General features: G+C 44.1%; 1 protein-coding gene across 1 annotated transcript in view; it reads left to right on the top strand.

The window, feature by feature from the left end:
• The first annotated feature begins 3,084 nt into the window (after positions 1-3,084).
• ZBTB16 (zinc finger and BTB domain containing 16) overlaps positions 3,085-19,924 on the top strand; it is a 116,073-nt gene continuing 99,233 nt past the window's right edge. Inside the window, exons 1-2 of the mRNA XM_044282283.1 lie at positions 3,085-3,329; positions 9,359-10,659. Coding sequence (XP_044138218.1) covers positions 9,431-10,659 — 1,229 coding nt within the window. The 5' untranslated portion in view covers positions 3,085-3,329; positions 9,359-9,430. The remainder of the gene's footprint in view (positions 3,330-9,358; positions 10,660-19,924) is intronic.

Below are 19,924 nucleotides of genomic sequence, written 5' to 3'. Positions count from 1 at the left end.
CATTTGCATCAGAATAAGGCCTCATGCACACGACCGTTGTGTGCACCCGTGGCCGTTGTGCCGTTTTCCGTTTTTTTCTGCGGCTCCATTGACTTTCAATGGGGCCGTTGAAAACTCGGCTTGTGCACCGTTTTTACACCGCGCCCGTGACCCGTGTTTCTAGGCCGTGAAAAAAATATGACCTGTCCTATTTTTTTCACGGCCAACGGTTCACGGGCCCATTCAAGTCAATGGGTCCGTGAAAATCACGGATGCACCCAAGATTGTCATCCGTGTCCGTGATCCGTGTCCGTGATCCGTGTCCGTTTTTTCCTATCATTTCAATGGCAAACTTGACTTAGAATTTTATTTCATTTTTCATGTCCGTGGATCCTCCAAAAATCACGGCAGACCCACGGAAGAAAAAACGGGCACGGATCACGGTACAACGGAACCATGTTTTGCGGGACGTTAAAAAATACGGTCGTGTGCATGAGGCCTAAGGCTACATGCACACGACCGTTGTTTTGGTCCGCATCCGAGCCGCAGTTTTTGCGGCTTGGATGCGGACCCATCCACTTCAATGGGGCCGCATAAAAAATATAACCTGTCCTATTCTTGTCCGCAAAACGGACAAGAATAGGCAGTTATATCAATGGCTGTCCGTGCCGTTCCGCAAATTGTGGAACACACACGGACGCCATCCGTGTTTTGCGGACCGCAAAACACACAACGGTCGTGTGCATGTAGCCTAAGAACACAGATCTGTCTGGGGCTGTTTGACACACAGACAAAAGAAAGGAAAAGATTAAATCAGCATGATCAACCCTACCTGGCAGCATATCTGATTTAGGCTACATGCACACGACCGTGCTGTCTTTTGCGTTCCGCAAACCACAGATCCGCAAAAAACGGAAGCCGCCCATTGTAGATATGACTATTCTTGTCCGCAAAACAGACAAGAATAGGACATGCTATATTTTTTTTGCGGGGCCACGGAACGGTGCAACGGATGCGGACAGCATCTTTTGCGGCCCCATTGAAGTGAATGGGTCCGCATCCGAGCCGCAAAAACGGCGGCTCGGATGCGGACCAAAGCAACAGTCGAGTACATGAGGCCTTAATAGGGTTGATCATGCCGACTAAGGCGCTATATAAAAAGTTCTGGCTCACATGGAATAATAATTTTCTGACATCTCTACAATCATTACATAATCATTCAATATTTTAGAAGAAATTAAAGGGGCTGTCTATGTTTTTTTGGGGGGTAAAGGCCACTGAAGATATTAAACTAACATAAATGTACACTCATCGTTTCATCACCACCACTGGCTGCAGCGGTGTTGTGTCCATATACTGTACATGACTGCTGCAGCCAATCACTGGCCTCAGTGGTCTTGTGCTGTACACTGCTGAGGCAAGTGACTGGTCGCAGTGGTCACATCATGGCTGTAGCAGCGGTGCTGGGATGCAGGGCCCTCAGAATGCTGTGTATAATTGTGTAATTATTATCTTAATAGCTTCAGTGGCTTAAAAAAAAAAAAAAAAAAAAAAACTTCTTCAAGAGCACACAAAGCCACAAAAAAATATGCTACATTTTTTAAACCACCATCTGGGTCTGTATACTTTTGTAACTGCATGCCATTAAATTTGTATATCCACTGAGTTACTCAATAAAATGTATGTGTATAGCGCCACCTGCTGGTTGTTCTTTTCCCCGTCTCTGTCCACCTCTGTGATGTGGTCGCACATGCACAGTTCCATCCTTCAACTGCCAGTAGCCATATCTACTGTTAGAAGGACACCCCCCGCGAAGAGTACACGGCCCCTGAGCTGCCAACTAGTAGCAGAACAACGGACGGGGAGATCTCTGGACCCATGGGAGGTGCGGTTCTAGCTTTGTTATGGTACTTTCACACTTGCGGCAGAGGATTCCGGCAGGCAGTTCCGATCCGGGAATCCGGACGCAAACTGATGGCATTTGTCAGACGGATCCGCATGTGGATCCGTCTGACAAATGCATTAAAATACCAGATCTGTCTCTCCGGTGTCATCTGGAAAAACGGATCTGGTATTATTTTTTTTTCGGATTTTTAAAGGTCTGTGCATGTGCAGACTGGAAAGCCAGATCCGTTTTGCCAGAACACTTAATGCCGGATCCGGAACTAATACATTTCAATGGAAATTAATGCCGGATCCGGCAAGTGTTCAGTATTTTTGTCCGGAGATAAAACTGCAGCATGCTGCGGTATTTTATCCGTCAGAAAAACGTAAGAAGGACTGAACTGATGCACCCTGATCGGATTGTTCTCCATTCAGAATGCACGGGGATAAAACTGATCAGTTCTTTTCCAGTATAAAGGACATAGGACAGAACTGAATACCGGAAAAGAATAACGCTGGTGTGAAAGTACCAAGATGGGTATTGTCCTCCACTACATGATGTCTGATCATCTGTAACCTTCTATACGGCCCCCTACCCTAACCTAATAGAAGTCACAGGACATCTGCCCCGGATAAGGGTGGTCAGTATGATACACAGTATAGCACATATATATTCAGCACATATACTAGCTATATATATATATATTTATATTACAGCGCCCGTATTTCTTCTCTTGAGCTAGTGCCGGCATTTTTCTTTATATATATATATATATATATATATATATATATATTTATACTACTTGATATATATTTCCCACAATCTTTCATTCATTCTTCTACAAATTGTGACAAATTCACAGAATATTGCAGTAAATATTCCGACCATTTATATATCAATTGTGATTTATTTTCTAGACAACTTTTTGCTCAAAAATGTATCTTCAAATTATGATTAATTATAATTATTATTATTATTATTATAGTCATGCCTTCATCACCGTTCAGCATCATACACAGAGACCCCCTACTGACTAACTACAACTCTCAGCAAGCCTAGACACTGCCCCCTAGGTACCAGGCGATACCCCTTCGCTCATTAAATCCCACACATTTTTTTCATTTTTCCCCCTTCGGACCCCCTGGGACTTGTAGTCCCTCCGCCTGCAGTACTGACCAGCGCGGAGCCTCCTCTCCATCCGAGGTGACAGGCGCTCAGCATCTCTCTCTGCCAGCAGTAAACATGGCGGTGGGGCCGATCCATTATGTGTGAGGAGGGGGGGGAGGCATGTGTTCGGGCGCCGCGCGTGACGTCACCGCTGTGTTGATTTGCTAACCTTAAAGAAGAGAGGAGCTAGTGAGCATGAGAGCGGGCAGTGTGAACTGCTGGAGCCGGCTGCCGCTGCGGCTCTGACGGCGCACCTCCTCATACATGCCTGCGGAGAGAGCCGGGGGACAGCACACAGGTGAGTGCGCGGAGGGGACCTGCTCCAACTTCTGCCTCCATCACTCCCATCATGCGCACGAGGAGGAGTAGTAGTCCCTGACAGAAAGGAATGCTTACCTTGTTACAAAGTTGCCTGTATGTCCCTGTGCAGACCGGGGAAGGGATGCTGCGCCGGGACTGGGAGAAAAAGTTCCTGTCAGAACCGCATGCGTTACCGGCTCTGGCAGATTTAAAGGGCTGTGCTGCTGTGAGGTGACATGCATGATCCTGCCTTGTGTATGTCCCCTCCATCCAAGGCGGGGGTCTGCGCCCCCGATAGTGCCCGGTCCGTCACAGTCTGGTCTTGTGTATGGATCCAGTCAGTTCATGTGCTGCACCCCCATCATCCTCTCCTCAGATCCCCATCATCCTCTCCTCCTTATATATGATATATCTATCGGGGTAACATTGGGCATGCTGCCCGCATAGCCAGACAGACCGGTGTGAACACGGAGCAGACTGTCTGGGCTCTCGGGGCTACCTGTTCTCCTCATAGACTTTCCTAGCATCGTGGTCCTGCAGGGGTTAATCCTCCCCATCATCGAATATTCACTGACATTATTATTATTATTATTATTATTATTATTTATTTGGGTATAATTCACCCAAAACTAGTTTTGTACAATGTTTTAAAAGGTTGGGGGGGGGGGGGGGGCTGATAAAGGGCTTTAATAGTTGACTCATTAACCCTTCTAAGTCATCAAAAGGAGCTCTGTCAATAGAGGCAACCCCCCCCCAAGCTCCAGAGAAAAGGGTCTGAATCCATGAAATATAACAGGGGGGAGGTAGCCTCGCTGTGGGGATCTTTCATCATTGGATGGGGGGGGGGTCATTACTGGAGTTGATCGGATGGTGGTCTCTGGTAGGGATCTTTCATGGGGGGGGGGGTCATTATTGGAGTTAATCAGGTGGTGGTCTACGGTGGGGATCTTTCATGGGGGGGGGGGGCATTATTGGCGTTGATCTGATGGTGGTCTCTGGTAGGGATCTTTCATGAGGGGGGGTAATTACTGGAGTTTATTGGATGGTGGTCTACAGTAAGGATCTTTCATGGTGGGGTCATTACTGGAGTTGATTGGATGGTGGTCTCCGGTAGGGATCTTTCATGGGGGGGTCATTGCTGGAGTTGATCTGATGGTGGTCTCCGGTAGGGATCTTTCATGGGGGGGGGGGTCATTATTGGAGTTGATCAGATGGTGGTCTCCGGTAGGGATCTTTCATGGGGGGGGGGGGGGTCATTATTGGAGTTGATCAGATGGTGGTCTCCGGTAGGGATCTTTCATGGGGGGGGGGGGTCATTATTGGAGTTGATCAGATGGTGGTCTCCGGTAGGGATCTTTCATGGTGGGGGGGTCATTACTGGAGTTGATTGGATGGTGGTCTCCGGTAGAACTTGCCATTGTCTCGCGCTTTCTTGCTCTACCTCGTATCTGCTTAGCAGCTCCTTCTAGAAACCGCTTACACCTCCGTGAAGAGGAGCAGAAATCCGGATTCTTCTCTGGATGCCGCTGAGCTGTAGCCCATATTTTAGCACCTCTTACATTAGGCGTGACCCCCCCCCCCCCCCCTATTGTAGCCGGCTGTCAGTAATCGGTGACTCTGTATTCTCCTATACCCTGATTGATAAGCCGCGCAGGTGGGTAAAGTGCCAGAGGTGACATCACCCAGGGTTCTGTCCGTTGGGGGTTGTAGTTTCCATCCTTCTGACCCTCGCCCTGTGGAACTGCCTTGTACTTTGCCACAGACAAAAACATTCTTGCCTCTGGCTGCACAATAGGACCAGCCGCTCTTATGGGGGGGGTCTGTTTTCTTAGCCCTCGTTTTATCTCGACTTATTTGTCTTCTTCCATCCTTGATCCTTCTCTGTACCAGGGGCTCCTAAACCCTCCTTCATTCTGGCTCTTACATTTCGGTGTTTGACTTGGACCTGTAGGAATGTTGGCTAACTCCAGGCACGGTGCCTTCTGACTGTAAACCCACCGGCGAGGGTCCGTCGGTGCAGTCCACACAGTCAGGTGGTTTATAGGATGGGTATTCTGTAGTCTCTTATATGTTCCCTTGTTTTGGGTCGGTTGCAATGGCAGATGTGTTAAAGCAGTGATGCCCAACCTGCGGCCCCTCCAGCTGTTGCAAAACTACAACTCCCAGCATGCCCTAATAGTTAGTTATAGGTTGTCCAGGCATGCTGGTAGTTGTAGTTTTGCAACAGCTGGAGGACCGCAGGAAAGCTTTGGATGGAGATGTAGCAGAGCTGTAGAGCTACATTGCCTGTTTACGGCACCTGCCCACTGAAACGATGCAGTCCCATGTAAATCTGCCTATCGCTGGGAGTAGTACGGAGCTGGCCGGCGAGGCGGTGGGAATCTCACGTGAACGAAGCCTTCTGCATCTCTGTGAAGGCTCCATAGGATGTGTCTGCGGGCTCGCCTCTTGTGTGACCATCAGGGGGCGCTCTGTTACATTTGGGAGTAAATGTTGGCACTTAAAGGCACAGGACTCGTTAATCTCTTGCAGACAGTAATAACCGCACTCGATTGTGAAACGTCACCGAATCTGAGCCCAGCCGAACCTAGATTTGACGCAGGCGTTGGCAGATTGCTTGGAAATGAGCTGATGACCTATACTGATTACCGCGGCACAGCAATATTAATTTCCTTTTATAAAGGTCGCTGTCCTTTTAACGTCTAGCGCGATATCGCTCTTATTTCGCATCGGTTCCGTGACTCGGGCAGATATTTGCCTCTTTGTATCAATGGGCTCAATATTCTCCAAATAGGAAGAGAAACGATCAAAATATTATAGATTTTGTTTGTATTAAGTTTAACTCTTGAGCTACCAGAGCATAGGAGTTCACCCTTTTTGTCTCCAAAAAGTGTTAGCGCTCCTCCATCATTACAGAACACACAGGAGATTATTAACCCTTCCCTCCCCCCCTTCTTGAGGTGCAGTTGAACAATAGGTTTAATGTGAAGGCATTACGCTTTGTACTTTTTGTTACACAAACTTCCATTGTCCCCATTCTTCTCCGTCTGACAAGTCCAATAAAGCGTCCCTCCGGACTGCGCCTTTCTATTGTTTAGCGGGTAAAGCAAACCTGTGTTTATGGCTGTTGCCGGTCTGTGCGCCAGAGAGTTGGCCTCGCCGTTATGTGGAGCGATCGGGGACGTTTGTACATTTAAAAAAACTGAAAATGTTATCGTTTCTTCCTCTGATCTGTGGGGGCGACGCGAAAATGAAAGTCACTTGCTCTCCATTGTAGGACTAGAAACGGTGATGTTCTAAGCTCCTCACAATTGGTTTTAATAGTTTTTGCAGCGACTGTCGCCTCCCTGTCTGTGACCCGTCTCTCAGATCGACATCGCACGGGAGTTTTAGAAGCTGAAATGATGGTTATGTTTTGTCACCGCCACCAGCAGCGCTTTAAGGCGCTAGTTAAATCCACCTTCTACAAAGCCTCTCGCCAGTCAGGGACCTGTGGTCAGATATCTGTTTGGGTAGTAAGTTCTAGATGGTTTTTTGAGCGTAGATTTGCTGGTCCAGATGGGTATCTGGTGTCTTCAGTGAGGCGCCTGTTGACTTTTCGGTTCTGATTGAGGTCAAATGTATAAGCAAGAACATGGGTACAACTGATCAGACAGTAACCACTTGTGGTGGCTTCCTTTACAGATGTAGCAGAGCTGAATTCCCCACATTAGATGTAGTCTACTGTGCCTGGTTAGGATAACGTTTGCTGTTGACCTGCAGTCCTACCTAAAATCTCTGCTGAACCTCATCGCTTCTGTAGTAACCCTGATTGTAGAAGCTTCCTTGTGGCACAATGGTGTTCGTTATCCCCCTGTGAACCTCGGCTTCTCTGTGTAGGTCCTACATCCCTTGATCTGTCTACAGCCTTGGTCCTTGGTATGTCATCAGTCCCTTGCTGGCCTATATCCATTACAGTATTCTGTAGTACTGTAGCCGTTCATCTTGTCCAAGTTTACGTTTTTGTCACTCTTTATGTAGTTTGTATATCTACAACTGTTTCTTTGGTTTCCTTCTGTGGAATGTCAAGATCTTTGCCATTGTTGAGGAGGAATGCTTCCCCAATCATTTGCTAGGTCACTAATGAAGACATTTCAGATCATTGCTCCTAGCAGAAGTCCCCATGGAGCTCCACGTGCTAACCTATTCTTCCTCTGGATCTTGTGCATCTACTAGAACTCTTGACCCCTGTCCTTCAACAGATTTTATGTCTCTTGTACTATCTTCCAGTTCCATCATATGACATGGACTATCAGGTCATTCTTGGCTAAGCAACCTTTTGCCCCTTTTTAAACAAATGTCTGTCCAGAGGGGGGGGGGGGGATCTTTAAGATCTAGTTTGACATTGGGAATCTCAACCATTCTTCACTTTATTATGGTATTTAAAGGCCATGAGTGACGTAAATGAAAATCAAACATCATAAAGTAGCTAAAACCTGCCCTGTACCTCACATGGAACCAGAGAACCACCCCATACACCACTCCAATTGCTCTGCTCGATTCTTCTCAGACTAGGAGCTCGGGCTTGTGTCCTTCCAGCTGTAGCTCTTTCCCTGTAAGGTACTTTCACACTTGCGGCAGTGTGATCCGGCAAGCGGTTCCGTCGTCGGAACTACCTGCTGGATCCGCTGATCTGTATGTGACTGAAAGCGTTTGAGACAGATACGGATCTGTCTCACAAATGCATTGCAAGAACGGATCAGTTTCTCCGCTTGTCATGCTGACAGACAGGTCCGTCTTGTATCTTTTTTTTTATAATTTTTACCGGTCTGCGCATGTGCAGACCAAAAGGACGGGTCCAGCATTCAGGCAAGTCTTCCGTTTTTTTGCCGGAGATAAAACCGTAGCATGCTACGGTTTTCTCTTTTGCCTGATCAGTCAAAATGAGTGAACTGAAGGCATCCTGAACGGATTACTCTCCATTCAGAATGCATGGGGATAAAACTGATCAGTTATTTTCCGGCATAGAGCCATTTTGACGGAACTCTATACCGGCAAAGAATAACGCTAGTGTGAAAAGTGCCCTAACAGAAGCTATGGCTTGTGGCAGTTGAAGATTTAAACTGAGCGTGTGTGACCACCTCCGTGAGGTGGTCAAGAAGTAAGGAAAATGACAAACAGCAGATGGCGCTATACAGATATATTTTATTGGTTAGCTCACTGGCTGTACAAAATTTTTAACTACATGCAATTACAAAAGTATTTTAGATCCAGGTGCTGGTTTGAATATGTTTAGTGGCCCAACCCCTTTAAGTAGAATAACCGATCCAGTTCTAGTACTTTTGGGTAACATTTAGTGACCTAGACTGGTATTTTAGTTGTTCATTGTGGTGTAGCATCCAGGGTTGACCTTAGGTTGTTTGTGCACCACCTTCTGTTGACTTCCACTTGGGGCGCATGCACACGGCTATATGTGTTTTGCAGCCCGCAAAAAACAGATCCGCCAAAAATACGGATAGCGTTCCGTGTGCATTCCGTATTTTTCAGAAACCAAAAGCTGGCCCCTAATAGAACAGTCCTATCCTTGTCCGTAATGCGGACAATACTAGAATATGTTCGTTTTATTCTTTTGTGGAACGGACATACGGAAACGAAATGCACACAGAGTAATTTAAGTAGTGGTTTTTTTTTTGTTTTTTTTTGTTTTTGTTTGTTTTTGTTTGTTTTGCGGACCCATTGAAATAAATGGTTTTGCATACGGTCTGCAAAAAAAAACGGAACGAATACTGTGTGTATGAGCTCTAATGGTGTGCCACGCTGCCGCCACGCCTTTGACCTGAGCACCTGAGAGGTACCAGAAAGTAAAAACCACCACAAACCTAGAAGCATCACAATTGGGGGAAGGGGGGGGGGGGGTTGGGGGTGATGTTTTTGTAAGTTCATCATTTTTCTCTAAACAAAATGAGATCTGTTAATGCTTTCAGTGCTTTGCTTTCATAAGTGGCTGAACTTCTTTTTTTTTTTTTTTCTTTTTCCTTCTACGTATAGGTCCATTGGTTTCCGAGTTTGGCCCACCATATCAAGCAACAGATAGACTAATGACTAGACCCCAGGAGAATTATGGATTTGACTAATATGGGTATGATACAGTTGCAAAACCCCAATCACCCCACGGGGATTCTCCTGAAAGCCAACCAAATGCGGTTGGCGGGGACGCTCTGTGATGTGGTGATCATGGTGGATACTCAAGAGTTTCATGCCCATAGGACAGTATTGGCTTGTACTAGTAAGATGTTTGAAATACTTTTCCACCGTAGCAGCCAGCATTACACATTGGACTTTTTGTCGCCAAAGACTTTTCAACAGATTTTGGAGTATGCTTACACTGCCACTCTGCAGGCCAAGGTGGAAGATTTGGATGACCTCCTGTATGCAGCTGAAATTCTAGAAATTGAGTATTTAGAAGAGCAATGTCTGAAGATTCTAGAAACTATTCAAGCTTCAGAAGAGAATGATGGTGACCTTTGTACAAGTGAGAGGGCCATGGATGACGAAGAAGACAGAAAATCGAGATTTATTAAAAACATGTTGAACGCAAAGCATTCCAGTGAAGAAAGTGGTTATGCCAGCATGGGCAGTCAGAGCTTGGTGGATCAAAGTCCATCAGTGTCAACGTCCTACGGACTTTCTGGTATGAGCCCAACCAAGACTGCTGTAGATAGTTTAATGACCATTGGTCAGTCATTGCTCCAAGGAGCACTGCAACAAAATGCACTAGACTTGCACTCCACCGGCAGACTTCAAAGTCTTGCAGAGGTGAAAACAGAAGTCATGCAGGTTGATGAAGGCACCAACCATGCTAGCCCAACTGCAGAATCCAGTGCATCTGGTGGAGACAAATCCGATGAAAAGGCCAAGGAGAGTCCAGGAACCCCAACCCGCAGTAGTGTCATCACAAGTGCTCGAGATCTGAGCTTTAACCGTGATGAGAATGCTCCTGAACAGTCTTTGGAATTGAGTCAAGGTTTTACCCTTGGACAAGATCATGCAATTTCCCACGCAGAGAAGCATCTTAGCGTCTACTCCGTCCTACCAAACCATAAGGGTGAAACGATGCTTACTGTGCCAACATCTATGGCTTCTGCTCTTCACATGCAACCAGCACTGGCTGTATCAATGGACTTTAGTGCTTACGGTGGACTTCTTCCCCAAGGCTTCATTCAGCGAGAGCTGTTTAACAAGCTAGGTGAAATTGCCGCTGGGATGAAGAACGATGGTAGAAATATGAGTGAGCGATGCAGTGTGTGTGGAGCAAACCTTCCAGACAATGACTCCATTGAACATCACAGGTAAGGTTACATAACTGCTCTGTACGGTGTTCGCTCTTTGTAGAGTTTAGAATCTTTATATATTCATTGAGATTGACAAACAATGTTATGAGATGCTGGATGATCTTAATAATTGTGAGGAGAGGGAAATAAGTCCAGCTTCATTCTGCACAGGTAAGACGCTATGGACACTGGAACTTTCAAACATCTGCAGTAAACCACCTATCCTTGGGTGCTGGTAGCACAATCTCTCTGGTGCTCATAGATTCAGGGTGAGCCCCCGTTTAGTTTAATGTCAGTGTCATGTGGAACGCACGGCAGCAGGTTGTAGAGCAGGAGGAACTGAGCAGAATTCAATGAATAAAGTGCAAGTTAGGCCTCATGCACACGGCCGTTGTTTTGGCAGCTCGGATGCAGACCCATTCACTTCAATGGGGCTGCAAAAGATGCGGACAGCACTCCGTGTGCTGACCACATCCGTTGCTCCGTTGTCCGCCCAAAAAAAAATATAACCTGTCCTATTCTTGTACACGCTTTGCGGACAAGAATAGGCAGTTATATTAAAGGCTGTCCGTGCCGTTCCGCAAACTGTGGAACGCACACGGGCGCCATCCGTGTTTTGTGGATCTGCGATTTGTTGATCACAAAACACACAACAGTCGTGTGCATGTAGCCTTATGTGGAGTCTTTTTTCCTACAAAACTATTAATGAATCTGCTCAGCTCCTCCTGCTCCATAACATGCTGCCTGTGGATGGTACAGTTTGTTCAACGTGAAATACCGCCACTCATGGCCCGAAAGCTGATAATCATCGCTTTTTGCAACTCTGATATATCGTCCCTTTTACACGGAGAGATATGTGTGCAGACAGCCTATCACACACCTTATATACCCGGGACTTCCTTCATGAGCTACGAGAAGCCGACATCAGAAGTAGGAAGTGGTATAATAAGGAGACTTGCCTGTGTATGGGGGACTCGCAGCATTCTGCCATATAGAAATTCACTAGGCTAGAACTTTTAATATAAATATATATATATATATATATATATATATATATATATATATATATATATATATATATAATTTCTTTTCCCAGACACATGCGTTGTTGTTTTCCGGTATTGAGATCCAGCACGGGATCTCTATACTGGAAAAAAAATATAAAGTTTCCCTTTTAGTTCTCACGCATTCTGAATGGGGGGGAGGGAGGATCTTTAAAAAATAAATAAAATGTAATTGGGCTAATGAGATAATCTGCCGGCTCTCAATTCCGTATTTAACAACGCAAGTGTGACAGTAGCCTTAGGGTGCCGCAAAACATGGATACCGGCCGTGTCCGTTCCACATTTTGCGCACATGGCTGGCACTATATAGAAAATGCCTATTCTTGTCCACAATTGCGGACAAGAATAGGACATGCTCTATATTTTTTGCGGGGCCACCGAACAGACCATCTTTTGCATCACCATTGAAATGAATGGGTCCGCAAAATTGCAGTCCAGATGTGGACCCATTCATGCGGTCGTGTGAACGCAGCCTTGGTCATTTGATTCAGCGGGGGCATAGTGTTTTTTTTACCTGTTTAGCTAAGAGCAGAAAACTACAAACTACATTGCCACTTGACAGGATCAGGACTTTTTGCAGTTATCTTGCAATTTTTGATAATGAGTATCATTTTCCTACCGCTTAGGGGACCTTTAATTGCGTTCTATTTCCCACCCCTGTAAATGTTCCAGCGTACACACGAATTATCCGTCCCCAATTATGTAACCTTGCACAATGGAGGTGCCATCTCTATTATTCCCACACACTGTCTGTACCAGTTTCCAAATCTAGTCTGCCACCTCATCAGTACAGTACACACTGTCACATCAGACACAATGTGCACTAACTTCCAGATCTTAATCACCGGGAACGGGAAGAGGACACGATGTACCAGTAACACACAGGTTAATCATCTGCGAGCCGGGCATAATGAGCTGATGCGAGGTGTGGGATGGAAGGGCAGGCTTGCCACACGTGCCGGGCGTGGTGTACTTGTAACATTTTGTTCTTTTCAGTACCCAGCGACTCGAGGTACAGTACAGCGCTTGAACATTTGTGGGTGTGTCTGTACATTAAATTAATTTGGACTGGTGACATGACGAGTCAGAATTGACTGTAATCAAATTTTATTTTAGTTTTTTGATACCTTGACTTTTAATATTTTATAAAGCAGGTCTGCTTTTAAAGGGCAGTTGCATCAGTAAAGAGGTTTTGGAACTCCATAGTCATAGAATTACATTTGTTCTGTGTTTTTCTTAGTATTAGGATAACAGTATGACGGCTGTTATTCTCTTGGTAGGGATAGATGGAGGTCCACAGAAGAGCGTTGCGTTGATTAATGTAATGTGTGGCGCGCTAACTGACTCGCTAGTTGGAGTGAATGGTCTGATGGAAATGGTCACGTGAGGCTGTCCAAACAGAGGACGTTGGGGCCAGGACATGGAGATACATGGAGTGGCTGTAAAAAATGTATAGCCCAAAAACTATCCACCCATTCTAAAAAAAAATCTAAATTAAAAAAATGGATGGAATGTTTACATATGGGCTGTTAAAGGGGGGCTATCCAACTGCGGGTGGCGCTAGGGAGGCTCGTTCCTGTTGTGGCCTGAAGGATGGGTCGCGATGGGGTAACCCTAACTGACTAATATTGAGGGCACAGTTCACACATCTACTAGGGTCCTGTGATCTCTGTAGTCTCTCGCTGTAGCTTAGCACTGGTGGACAACCTTAAAAAAGGAAATTGGTCTTCTCGCACTTGGCCCTTGGTCACTTTGTATAGAAGAACAAGGCTGAAATGCAGACCTATAGCTAGATAGGAATATATATAACCCACCTGTCTAATACCGCCTAGCGATTTTTAAGCACGTACGAGGACTTCACCTCCTTTTTCCTGCCCCCGCATCTGAACTGCTGGTTTGCAAACCAAGCGATGAAAGTAGAAAAAAGTGGTTTTTGAAAGTGCCTGTATAAGGGAGTGAGGGGGAGACGTGTCTGTTAGTAGAAAATGTTAAACTTTGCATATAAGAGTTTTCCCCCTTTTTGATGGTAGCGGAGGTTCTCATGATTTTGTGTAATCTCATATTGGCGCACATTACTCACACCCGACAGCTCTGCGTTCTCGCCTTGTCATCCTACTGTAGACTACAGTACATTCCTGTACTCTGAGTCAGGCTTTCATTACAGCCGTGGTTACATTGTGTACTGCACTTTTTGTACTGACTCTGACTGTTACTCTGCATTCGCCACTTTTCTAAAAAGCGGATGGGAGCAGTTCAACCAATTTAACACCGGTTAGGCATGGGGTTGTAACTGACAGTAGGTGCGGACTCGATGAGCAGATCTTTCCATTACACCTGATCTCTGGAGGCTTCACTACTGGTTTTGGCTCCCAATAACTGAAGTGTGAACCCGGCTTTAGTGGGCACAGGGAGTCTGCACCCACTGTCCATTACACCACCCATGTGTTGCCACCATTCGACATGAGTGAAATCATCAGTTTGGGTTATGTTCAAGACTTCTCCCCCTCTGTCTATGTAATTGTGTAACCTAAATGCTCCATTGAGATAGAGTAATTTTTTTTTTTAATCCAGAAATACTTCTATATTAGACAGACCTTGCAACGCAATCTACAACTTTTCCCCACTTACGCCAGGTCTAAAAAGTTGTGCTTGGCAGGGAATGAGGCAGGCCCATCTAATTTACCATTTTCAACGCCTGTTTAAATATAAGACGGCTATAACTTTGGGGGAGCCAGGACAGGGCCTTATTAGGACCGGTGTCTAAAACGCTGGTCTTAATAAATGTGCCCTATAGTGTATTTGTAGCAAAATTTGCACACACAAAAAACAAAACCCTCTATGTATATGTCAGAAGTCGTATCTGTCCCACTCTGTTTATGTAGTTCCACAGTCTTCTATACCCGTGTCCTACTAGAAAGAAGAGCAGCCCTGTAGCCTGTCAAAGGGATGGATCTGTTGTCCTTTCATTGATTTGAGACCCTACGTTTTTTGGATCAGAAAATAAGCAGAAAAAGTCAAACTCTTCATTTGGATCCTAAAGAATTGATTAAAATCGGGTGAACTGAACTTGGTGCTCCAGGCTCAGAACTAGTATGAATATTACCCAGCGTTGCGGTTTCCGTGCTGTAGTCCTCGATAGACCCGTCAGCCTCTCGTGTATCGCTCACATCTTCCTTCCATGCACTTCCCTCCACCCACAGTTTGGTTCTGTTTTAAGCAACAATTGTGGCTACAGATTTGAAGATGTGAAGATTAAAAATTCAGAATCATCAGTACAGAGGAAAAAATAAAAAGGTGTAATCTTGACTTTTTTTTTTTTTTTTTTTTTGGCTCACTTTTTGACAGCTTGAGACATGTAATGGCAAACTTATTTTGTGAAACTACAAAAGCCGATCTATTAAAAAGGACCCATGGGCTCCACTTAAATGTCCATTTCTCACAACTCTGCCTTGTTATGTTCCTCCTGAATATTTAACACCTGGGTGTTACCTTTTCCTTTGTCAGAGGGGTCTGTCCTCGTTGACACTGATTGGCAAGTGTCAGACGGTGTAGGGGCCTACCTCCAAATGGCGACTCCCAGTTGTCTATTTATTCATACGTTTCTAGCAGTAACAGAAGAACAGGACAATGTAGAACAGTAAAAAAAATATGCTCCGGAATTATTTCGCAAAGAATACAAGTATTAACAGACACGTCTACCCTAAAGTTGGTCGCTTGTTGACCTTTTGATTTAGTTAGTGGCTCTTAACAAAAAAAAAATAATCCTTTTAATGATTGCATTTTTTTATGTTGGTCCTCTTAGTTTCCTAAAGAAATTTTACCAGTTGACCTATAAGAAGTTCTGTGCCAGGTAATAAACCTCACGTTGCACCCCTCTGTTAGATCACCTCTGTCTTTTTTTAACCCTTCCTTTTTATAACCAAGGTTTTCCAAAACTCTTGTCAAGTAATTTTTCCAAAGCGGAAATAGTGAACACCATAGCCAATGTCGACCACTCTATGTCCACCCTAAAATCGGATTGTGTAGACCAGCCATCTGCCACCTTCCCAGATTATGTGGGAGTTTCCTCAGGTTTTAGTTTATTCTCGTGTTTGTGTGCTTTTTTGATTTCATTGAATGTTATTCACACCGAGGTCTACATGACATTTAAATGAGTTGTCCAAGGTTAGAAAAGCATGGCTGCTAATTTCCAAAAAACACACCCCAATAGTTATTTGTGGTGTTGCGCCACAGCCCTATTCAGCAGAGCTACTTTTTAAAGAAAGTAGCCATGTTTTTCTTAACTTGAAGAACTCTACTAGACCTTTTGTCTAGAGTGTATTAATATCTTCAAGGGCTACATTTTTTTATTTTTTTTTTAGATATTTTCTTGGTGATGCATTTTTTGACAGATCATATGAGCCTAAGCCACTGGTGCCTTCAGAAGTGTCTTCAGCACAATGGTCATTAGCTGTTGACCGTCTTCATCTTATTGCAGTTGCCACCTTTTGCAGTGATTAACTCTTTGACCTGGATTTACCCAGCTTGCAGTGTTTTTGAATAATACATGGTCATTTTGGATAGATTAAATACCAGGTGTTAAAATTCTGAACAGTCCGTTTCTGTTCAATTTTGTACAAATAAAAAAAATAAAAAAATAAAACATTCTTGCGCCTGTTCTGCTGTAGAAGCTGCACAGTACCCCATCTTACCAGCAGTACTGAATGGCGCGTTAAAACCTGGAGAGGAGGCAATCTTCTGCCAATAGTGTTGAGGTAAATTAAGAACTAAGTGGTTTTAATATAGCTTTCTATTTTAGCGGCAGCTCCTGATTAATGCCAGCCATGGAATGGTCCTGTTTATTGGTGGCACCTGGTATGAGAGTCTCTGTAATGGAAGCCAGTCCCTTGGCCTGGACTCCCTTTGTGAGGAAGGCTGTGATTAGTCTTTCATTCTTTCTCGGCCCTTGGCCTGGCTCAGGAAATGAAGGTTCCCCTCCCAGCTGACCTGAGCTGGGTAACCTTTGCCAGTGCCCTGTCAGAGGCTCCTGGGATTTGGAGCAGGGCCTCCTATACTGAAGTGAAGCAGGGAGCACTAATAGGCTGAGGTGACTTATTTATGGGCTGTTAGAAGAAGGATATGGGGGGTTGTTTAACTGGTTGCATCCCATCTGGATTTTCTATGAATATGTGCACACATTCGTATATATATATATTTATTTCCTTGATCTGTCACAGGACAAGCAGACAAAGCCAATTTACAAACATGATCTCCCTTCTCAGATTTTATAAAGTGAGACTTCATGGGGGGTGAAAAAGAACGACTGTCACAAACTGGATTTGTAATTTTTAGATCAGATTTAGTTTTTTTTATTTGTTACCTTTGTTTTAGTTTTGTGATTTACTGATGAATCATTACATCAAGCCTACCTCTGCTTGTTGTAAAATGTAGTATTTTAAGAAATGACTTAAAATCTTGATTATTTCCTGACTTATTCCATGCATAAATAATTAAGGAGATCTAAATGTTTCAGGAATGGTTTGTCTGAATTAAACTTTTTTTTTTTTTTTTTTTTTTTTTGCTGATTTTTAGCTATGAATGTGTTCTTCCATAATTTTTTTTATTATGGAATGTATGGGCGCAGCAAACAAAAAGGAATGCTCAGCCCAGGAGCGGGACCTGTGTTTCTTTGGTAGAGGATTGCTATCATTTTGGTATAGTTAATCCCCTTTTCATTTGGGTAAAGTGGCAAGTGTCGGTGTTCGGGGTTAAATTTAGTGGCAGGCAGTTCACTTTAATGGTCTGTAATTGCTTCCAGATCGGGCAGAAGGAGGCGGGGGTCTTCTGGTTATATGGATTAAGGTGCTGGTAAACGTCTTCCTGCTAATGTGCTGTTATTCTTTCATTCATTCCAGAAGTCTTACACCTAAACTTCACTACAGGTTATTTGTCATTGATGAAGTTAAGATTACTGAATAATTTGTTTTTGTTTTTTAATATATAATTTTCATATGATATGTATTTATTTATTTTTTGATTGAGATAGATATAGATAGAGATAGATAGAGATATATTGAAAAATACATATGATATGAAAATTGTGAATTTCGGAAATTGTGTTCTGTTCTCTAATTTTGTGTATGTGTAATAAATATTCAAAATTAGAGAACAGAACACAATTTCCGAAATGTCAAGGTCATAGTGTAGTCCTATGTGAATATATCCTAACATGAGTAAATAGCAGTATTTTAAGATTTCATAAATTTGTATTTATTCTAAAGCACAGAATAAAAATGTAAATGAGATAATTGAAAAAGAACACTGATCAAAATTAGAGAACACTTTGAGATACCTGCAAGTTATTGGTGTTAATTTGGCAACTGGTGCTAATTTCCTTAATTATCTGACAAACCCTATTTAGGGTACTTTCACACTAGAGTTATTCTTTTCCGGCATAGAGTTCCGTCCTAGGGGCTCAATGCCGGAAAACTGATCAGTTTTATCCCCATGCATTCTGAATGGAGAGCAATCCATTCAGGACGTCTTCAGTTCAGTCTTTTTGCCTTTTCAGGACGGAGATAATACCGCAGCATGCTACGGTTTTATCTCCATCCAAAATTCCGAAACACTTGCCATTGAAAAGCATTAATGCCCAGGTGTTCTGGCAAATTGCATCCGGCATTCCGGTCTGCGCATGCTCGGACCGCAAAAAAAGTGAAAAAATAAATGCCAGATCCGTTTTTTTTTATCCGGATAACACCAGAGAGACTCATCCGGCATTTTTAATGCATTTGTCATACGGATCAGGATCCTGATCCGTCTCACAAATGCCATCAGTTTGCATACATTTTGAAGGATCCGTCAGGCAGTTCCAGCGACAGAATTGCCTGCCGGAATCCTCTGCCGCAAGTGTGAAAGTACCCTTAACTGGCAGCCTGACTTTCCAGTTTTCACTGATGTTGCCAAAATGGTGTGCCGTTCCAAAGTGACTGAAACCCTCCGGCAGCAGGTTGTCCAGATGAAGGCCAAAGGGGTGACCCCATCAGCCATAGCAAGAGAAGTTGGTGGTTCCAAGTGTGATTTCTAGAATATTGCATCGTTACAACATCACAAACTCATTCAAGTCCCCCAAAAAGGCTGGTCGTCCTTGAAAGACAAATGCAAGAGAGGACAGGATATTGTGGAGAATCTCCATGGGTAATCGTTTCAATACTGCCGCTGGAATTGCTCGCCAGTTCAGCACTGAACAGGGTAAGGATCTGTCTCGTCATACAGGGTCTCGACGTTTAAGAGCATTTGGACTGAAAGCCCACCATGCAGTGACCAAACCTCTCATAGCAGAAAGAATCAAAAGGCTAGACTCACTTTTGCTGAGGAGCATGTTGTGTGGACAGAGGAGAAGTGGTCCAGAGTTTGTTGGTGATGAAAGCAAGTTTAATTTATTTGGGTCTGATAGGAAACATTATGTTCGTCGACAAACTGGGGAAAGACTGAACTCAAAGTGTGTAAAGAAGTCAGTGAGAGGTGGAGGAGGAGGAGGAGGAGGTGTCATGGTTTGGGGAATGTTTTCTGCAGAAGGTAGGACCTCTCATAAAGCTACATGGCAGAGTGAATGCCAGTGTGTATCAGAACCTTCTTCAACCACACATGGTTCCTTCCTTGCGTTCATCACTCAGCCAGCAATTTTCATGCAGGACAATGTCCCCGGCACACAGCAAAACGGGTAAAGCAGTTCCTTGAAACTGAAAACATTGGGCGGCCATTTCATTGTTTCAGAGTCCTGATCTAAACCCAATAGAAAACCTCTGGAAAATCCTTGGTGCCAAAGTTATGGTCAAGAAACCCACAACAGTCACAGAACTGATGAAGAGACTGGAGGAAGAGTGAACCAAAATCCCACCAGAGCAGTGTGAGGGACAAGTGATGTCCAGATGTGCTGAAGTCCTTCAAAGCAAGGACGGAACTCTGTGCCAGAAAAGAAAAACGCTAGTGTGAAAGTACCCTAATTATGATCATCATTCATTTATTTTTAAATGTTTTATGTTGATATACTTTGGTTATTTTGGAAAACGCTGTTCCAAGGGCATGGTGTACCCCTTACAAAAAATCCTTCAAATGATGATCAATGTAGATTACATTATTTCTGAAAAAAAAAATCAAGAGTTCAAAAATTGCTCTCTAATTTTGATCGCCTTTTTTATATTTATGGTTCCGATCATTCAAATGCCATAAATAAATGA

This window comes from Bufo gargarizans, chromosome 2, assembly GCF_014858855.1.
Source record: "Bufo gargarizans isolate SCDJY-AF-19 chromosome 2, ASM1485885v1, whole genome shotgun sequence".
Taxonomy (NCBI): domain Eukaryota; kingdom Metazoa; phylum Chordata; class Amphibia; order Anura; family Bufonidae; genus Bufo; species Bufo gargarizans.
The sequence above is the reverse complement of the archived record's forward strand: the minus strand, read 5'-3'. Positions and strand labels throughout refer to the sequence as shown.